Source organism: Zea mays, chromosome 8, assembly GCF_902167145.1.
Source record: "Zea mays cultivar B73 chromosome 8, Zm-B73-REFERENCE-NAM-5.0, whole genome shotgun sequence".
Classification (NCBI taxonomy): Eukaryota; Viridiplantae; Streptophyta; class Magnoliopsida; order Poales; family Poaceae; genus Zea; species Zea mays.
In genome coordinates, this window is record NC_050103.1 from 68,233,992 (window position 1) to 68,240,925 (window position 6,934).

The 6,934-nt window shown below is 56.3% G+C and overlaps 1 protein-coding gene across 3 annotated transcripts; it reads left to right on the forward strand.

Moving 5' to 3' along the window:
* The first annotated feature begins 2,274 nt into the window (after positions 1–2,274).
* Positions 2,275–6,691, forward strand: LOC100278401 (uncharacterized). 3 transcript variants are annotated; one of them, XM_035961401.1, is made up of 7 exons: positions 2,531–2,612; positions 2,731–2,908; positions 3,008–3,128; positions 3,196–3,789; positions 4,238–4,592; positions 4,740–4,817; positions 5,877–6,691. In XM_035961401.1, the coding sequence occupies exons 4-7, from the start codon at positions 3,566–3,568 to the stop codon at positions 5,931–5,933; spliced, it is 714 nt and encodes a 237-aa protein (XP_035817294.1). In that variant the 5' UTR covers positions 2,531–2,612; positions 2,731–2,908; positions 3,008–3,128; positions 3,196–3,565; the 3' UTR covers positions 5,934–6,691. The 3 variants fall into 3 exon arrangements, with proteins under 3 accessions (NP_001348265.1, NP_001145166.2, XP_035817294.1); NM_001361336.1 differs by lacking the exons at positions 2,731–2,908; positions 3,008–3,128 and having other exon boundaries at positions 2,275–2,612; positions 5,877–6,337; NM_001151694.2 differs by having other exon boundaries at positions 2,369–3,128; positions 5,877–6,337.
* Positions 6,692–6,934: the final 243 nt, after the last annotated feature.

The window sequence follows — 6,934 nt, forward strand, 5'->3', positions numbered from 1 at the left end:
ACAGCGTAAATGAGTATAAATTTTAGCGTAAATGAATAGAAATATCAGAAACAGACAAATAGATGGAAGCGGATCCATGAACTGAAATATAGGTCATAAAATCCTATTGACATTGGCATAAATATGTATACAAAATAGCATAAAAATAGGATCGCCGTCCTGCGGAACCAGCGCCTCGCATCTGGGATGCGCCACCACTTCGTGCCTAGGGGAGGATGTCGTCGTCGCTAGCGCCTAGGGAAATCCGCCGTCGCGACCGCTGGCACATCGTCGTCGTGCGCACCTCATGGGGCCGCCGCCGCGTGCGTGCCCTCGGGATCCGATGCCGCAGCGTGTCCCTAGATTCGCCGTCGCGCCACAGGAATCCGCCATCGCGAGCGTGTCCCCAGATCCGCCGTCGCGCCTCAGGGATCCGCCGTCGCGAGCGTGTCCCCAGATCCATCGTCGCGCCACAGATGCTGGAGTGGCGGTGGCGGTGGCCATCGCAGAGACGGACGGGACAACCGCCGTTGTCACCGGGCCTAGGGTGCGCTGCCGTCGTCCGTCCGCTTCAAGAGCGCCGTCACCGCTTGCTCGCCTGCCTCGGAGCGTCGTTGTCGCTCGTTCCTGGTGGAGCGCCGCCGTCGGTCGCCTGCCTCGAGGTGACACCGCTGCTGGCCCCCAGGATCACCGCCGCCGCTAAAACCTAATTCCTGGCGGCGTGGGGGTGTTTTTATAGTGGTGGCGTGGGCCGGATCGTGGGCCCGATGCACGTAATATGCGCAGACTATATTTGCATAAACTGATACACACATCAGCATAACTCGTATTATATTTTGGCGTAAGCAGTTAGGTACAATAAGCCAAAAAGGGTCCGGTGCGGTCGCGCACCTGGTCGGTACGTGGTCGGGGCTTCCTATAGTTAAATAGAGCCTAGGGCTCTAAATACATATACTATATATATATATATATATATATATATATATATATATATATATATATATATATATATATATATATATATATATATATATATATATATATATATATATCCACAGTCAAGCGCAGCAGCCTCCTTTCGGATCCCCGGCGTGTAGCACTGCAAAGACGTAAAGAGCATGGCAGTTGGTCAGAAGCTAGGGCCGTGCTCGTGCGTGGAGCCGTTGGTCGTCCTGGCCCTCATGATGTGGGCATCGGACGGCGCCGGTGCCTCTCACGACAGCGCCGCCGGCAGGCGAGCAGCAGAGCACCAGCGGCGGATAAAAAATAATATTTGAACGAATAAACAAATCAATCACAAAAACAAAAATCTAGAAAAGAAAAAAAATCTGTACGAACAAATCTACATAAAAATGAAAAATCTAGAAAAAAAAACAAATCAGTGATAAAGACAAAAATACTACACATCTATCATGGGGATCGAACCCACAACCACAGGTTATGAGTCTTACTATCTATCAACTAAGCTAGACGAGTTTTGTGGTTATAATTGAGCTCGGCGCCAAAATCTATGGCGCCGAGCTTGGTGCCAAGTCGGCGCCACGACGTCCGAGTTATGCCAGCGCAGCACGTACCTCGGCGTCATAGCTTATGGCGCCGAGCTGTGTTACCTCGGCGCCATAGCCTATGGCGCCGAGCAAAGGGTACAAAAATGACATTAAAATTTTTTAGGGTCTAAACGTGATTTTTTTCCGAGAAAGGGTCAAAATGCAAAAAAAATGCAGGCCGGTGGACGCGCGCATCCACATCGAATCCGCCCGTCCGTCAAGAATCCCGTGGCCAACATCCTTTCCTCTTTCCCCAAGCCAAGACGCATCCGATGACCCCACACGTCAGTGAGTCCCAGTCGGTTAGGTGGCCCGGAGAGGGCAGTGCCCGCCCAGTTGTTGCCGAGTTTTGGAGCAGTAATCGCCGTCCACCTCTGGAGTGATCAGATCACGGCCGTAAGCTAAACGAGGGCTGCCGTTTGGCTTATCTGGACTGCAGGGAAGGCCCACCTGCCTGTCTCCGAGTGACGTGGTGTCTGCTGCTGCTAGTGCTTTGCTACGGTGGGCATCCGGCGTTTATGTGTCTCAACTCAAATCTTAACGCTTGCTTGCAGTTGCAGTGCAGCGTGCAGGTCTAGGAGACGAACGGGTTCGCTTGTGCAAATCCCATGGAACTTCGAGCTAAATCACGCACCTATGCCTCTGCGCTGGGATTACGGAAATGCCCATCAGCGTCGGCGTTTACCACAAGAGTGCCACGGCCTCGCAGGGCGAGAAAAGGTGCGGAAGAGTGGAGGGCGTTGCCGGTAGAGTGGAAATGATAAAGCCTCGGCCCTTCAGGCTGGCTCTGCTCCTCCTCCTCCTCGCCATTGCTGTGCGTTCTCCGCCTCACCAGATTTCGCAACAGAACCTTCGTTCCCTGCCGTCTCTTGTCGGTCTGGCCGGCCGAGGTGGGTGATCTGTAGAGCGAAACGCCGAGCCGGGAGAGGAGGGAGGCCGCACCGGCGATTGTAGAAGCAGAACCGGTGGAGGAGTAGAGGAGGGCGCCGAATCGATGCGCGGCTCCGCGGACGCCGTCGTGGTTGCTCGGGACGTGGTGGCCTCGTCGAGCCCGTCCAAGGCCGCGTCGGCGTTGGACATGACGAGGTACGCGAATCCACCACCAATCCCGTTCGCCTGCCGCTGCAGCTGCAGCTGCAGCGTTGTGTTCGTCGGTGTTCTTTCCTGAGACCAAAGCCGCGAATTTGCGCTCTCGTTTCCGCAGTCAGTGGTTGTTGCCGGCTCCTGCGGGGCTGATTCGAACAAGTTTCTCCCTTTCGTGCCGTGTTCGCGGCCCTTCTCTGCTGTTCTCTTCGCAAGCTCTTCGAGGCGCCGTTTGATCTGCGGGCAGGCCAGTTGTTCTCGCGTCTCGCAGCCTGTGTCTCACCCGCCCACCTGTGCTGGTTGGTTCTTCGCTGGTCTCGGTTCGGTTCTCCATAGATTGCAGGTTTTCGTTCTGAATTATCCGCTCGGCTTTCTGGGATGATTATTTCTCTGCACAGATCTCTGAACCGTTCGTTTAACGTGGAGTCCTGCTGCGGTTTGCGAGCGTTCTGGTTTTCTGCGGTTGCAAATTCACGCAGGAAGACGAGATTTTGCACATCTTTTCATCCATGACTCCAGGTGCTGGACCTTACTCTTCCTCGATCCAGTCGCTGACTCGAATTCCGTCTGATTGATTCCCCTGCAGATACCCGAGGCTCAGCCCAGATGGCCTCCCGCTGCCCAATGGCAGCGGCAGCGGCGCGAGCAAGAAGCCTGCAGCGCCGGTGTCGCCGGCCCCCAGATCGAGCAAGGATGACGTGGCACCGGCCGTCGCCACCGACAGCTCCCGCATCGCGGCGTTCCTAGCCTCGACGTCGCTCGAGCCCAAGCCGCGCGCTCGCGCACCGCAGCCACAGCCGACGGCTCCTAACTCGGCGCCCACCGCAGCCGTCGCCGCGAACAGGAGCCCCGCGCGCGACCACGGCCACGGCCACTGCTCCGACCACTCCGATCCCGCCTCCCCGAGCTCCACCGGGGCCCGCGAATTGCTGCTCCGGTGGGGACAGAACAAGCGCATGCGCTGCCGCCGCGACTGCGCGTCCGCGTCGCCGCAGCGGCGGCAGGCGGGCGGCAAGATACCGCGCCGCTCATCGTCGCCGGCGGCGGACAATCTGATGCCGCCGCCGAGCGCAGCGCCCTACGCCCGCGGGTCCAACCTCCGCTACGCCACGCCTCGCCCGCCGCGCTCCGGCGCCAGCGACGCGCACCACGGCCGCGGGGCCCTCCCCAACCCGCTCAGGTACGGCTGCCGTCTTTACTCCCACGCCCACCTCTTGGGCTCTTCCTCGATCTCTAGGGCGTCTTCCACTTCGTTTTCTTGCCGTTTTTCCTCTTCCGCTTTTACCCCGCCACCGAGCCGCGGTCGTACGTGGTGGCGCGGCGCGGCGAGGAGAAGGGCTAATTATAGTGGAAGGGTGCATCCAACGGTCCACCTCGCATGTCCACAATTTTTTTTCCTGTGGGCATCCGCAGCGGCAGCAGCTTTTGTTGCGGTTGCGGGCGCCCAGCTTTTGCTCTCCGCGCCGCATCCGTCCGTCCACCTCATCATCCCCTGGTCGCTGCTACCGAACCGCAGCTCCGCCGCCGCCGGCCTAACTCACCACCGTGCTGGGCCAGCCGATCGCGGCCGGGGTCACTAGTTAGTTTTGGTTGCTGGGTTCTGATGCTATGGCGGCGATGATGATCAGATCGGCGGAGGACTGTGCCGGTGCCTGTGCCGGTGCCGGGGAGAAGTTCTTGGCGGTTGCTGAGGCAGCGGCGAGGGCCCAGAAGCAGCGGGCGGTGTCGCCGCATAAGGTGGGCCTGGGCGTCCCGGACCCGAAGCAGCAGCAGAACCAGTGGGGCAGCAGCGGCAGTGGCCATCAGCAGCAGGCCGGCGCGGCGGCGGGGGCGTCGTCGAAGCCGGCGGCGAAGCTGGAGGTGCCGCGGATCTACACCACGCTGTCCCGAAAGGAGAAGGAGGAGGACTTCATGGCCATGAAAGGCACCAAGCTGCCGCAGCGCCCCAAGCGGCGGCCAAAGATCATCGAGAAGACCGTCAGTGTGCGTGCCTGTGCCTCTTTTTTTTTTGTCTGGTCCTCCATTAGCCGCTGCCTATTACCGGTGGTCGTCGACATCAGTAATCCATGGATTAGTGTTATATATAAACTGACATGATCTCGTCGGTGCCTGTCTTGTGCGCTCGCGCAGGCGATCTGTCCCGGGGTGTGGCTGACGGATGCGACCAGGAGCAGGTACGAGGTGCGCGAGAAGAAGTGCCCCAAGAAGGTACTCTCTCCCTCCGCCCTAGATCGACGTTTTTTTTATAAACATTCTCATTTAATCTTCTCTCATCCATCTAACGGAATAGAAAAAAGTAGTTCGTTCCATGTATCCAATCCAACGAAACATGTAGAATGGGTATCCTGGACCCGATTAACCTGGTGGCTGAAACATTTCTGACGCGACGATGAAGATAGATAAAAAAACATAGAGTGAGCTTGCCAATTGATTTTTTAATCGCAAGGATATCTAATACATTTCAACTCGTGTGCGGACCAGGCACCGTTTATTACTGTACTAGAGATTGAGTGGGTGGGTGTGGGAGAGGCAGAAAGAGAGTTGGGAGGTAAAGATGGGTGCGCGTAGCCGCGTACCCTTTTTCTCCTGTCCCGTTCTTATGACACGTGGAGCCCACTTCCCGTGAACCTCTCCCTCCCCTCCCTCTATCTATGTGCACTGCCCTGTGGTCATTGATGGCCGCGCTTAATCCACATCGCGTGCTGGCTGGCTTTATTGCCGAGACGACGACGCGCGCGCGCTGCTGCAGCCTGCAGGCCGCAGCGGTCTCCAAGGCTGGATCTCGCATGCAGCCATGCCATGGGGGCCCGCATGTTAGCGTCTTAGTTGGCTACTGTCTGTGCCCGAGTAGTGGATGGAGCACGACAGGAGCCTGACATGTGGGGTCCTCTGGCCACGCCGGCAGGAATTGGAGCAGGGGCATACACGCGGTGACGTGGGTGTGGGTGGTGGGTCTCCTCTCCTGATATGGGGTCTGGAAGGCGTTATCCGACTGCGGTTTCTACATTTTTATGCTGCAACAGCTACAGCCTACAGGACAGGACTTGGGGGAGTCTGCCGTGCGTTCCTTCTCATGCTTGTGTAGTCTGTACTCTGTAGTAGTAGCAAGTGGAATGTGGAAGAGACGATACTTGTACTACCAGGGCAGATTCTCGCACTTTGCTTAACGCGAAACCCATCATTAGTTGACCTCCCTGTCGCCGTCATGACCAGCAGACGGGAAATCTCACCCTTTTTTTTTCTTGGTTTGGATCTCTCTTTGTGCAGCAACAGAAGCACCGGGGCCTCAAGGGCATGGAGAGCATCGACAGCGACTCCGACTGACCACCGACCGACGGCAGCAGGCCGAAGGGCGTGCGGTGGCAGCAACGCGGCGAGACGAAGAAGAAGGAGGAGGTTCGGCGACAGCGAAGGGTGCGTGTCAACAGCCACGCGCTCTCGGAGACTCACATTGTCGCGCTGGGTTAAGGGATGCCAAAAAGAACAAGAGGAGGGTGGATTCAGTAGGAAAAAGACAATTCTTTTTCGTGTTAACCATAGCGGCGCCGTGCTATATAGCCGGCGTTTTGTATATCTGGGTAGCGACGAGACGATGTCGTAGCCGGCGTCTTTTTCTTTTTCGTTTCGTTCGCGACACTGGGTGGGTTGCCCGCCGCGTTTATTTGTGGTTGGGTTTGTGCATACTACTAGACTGTCTCAGCAAGAGGAAGCAACTAGACTTTTAGACCCTACTTGGCATAGTTCATTCATTACAACAACAAGCACTGCCTAATAAACTAAAAGGAAGAGCAGCTTCTGTGCAGGACAAGGCGTTCAAGCATTTAAAAACGAGAGGAGAAACCGCTTCACGATGATGGTGGCAGAAGAGGCAATGAGATGGCTCCCTAATAGCGTGATGAGAGAGACGTGGTGCGAGCAGCCAAGCCAAGCACACTTCCCTTGGGTGCCAGAAAAGGGTGTGTTTTGTTATAAAATATTTTGTATAGTGATCAGCCCCCTCCCTTTACAGTTACTTCCCAAGGGACATATCTCCTGGGGAACATTATTTTGGCTTGTATATAAGGGAGTCTCCCTGGTGTCTCGATCATTTGTCACTTCACTCAAACTTGTTACCACTGAGAATCAAACACGTTATCAGCACTTGCTCGCGAAATCATAGGAAGGAGGGGAAGAACACTCACTGTTTTGACAAGGACGGAGGCAGCGGCCTTCAAATCGACAGGAGGGGTATGGAACAAACCATTTTCCTTCGCATTCGTCGTATGCATGAAGTTCTCCATATTGTCGATGACGCGCTGTTGGAGGCGTTCGCCCCCGGGCAAGAC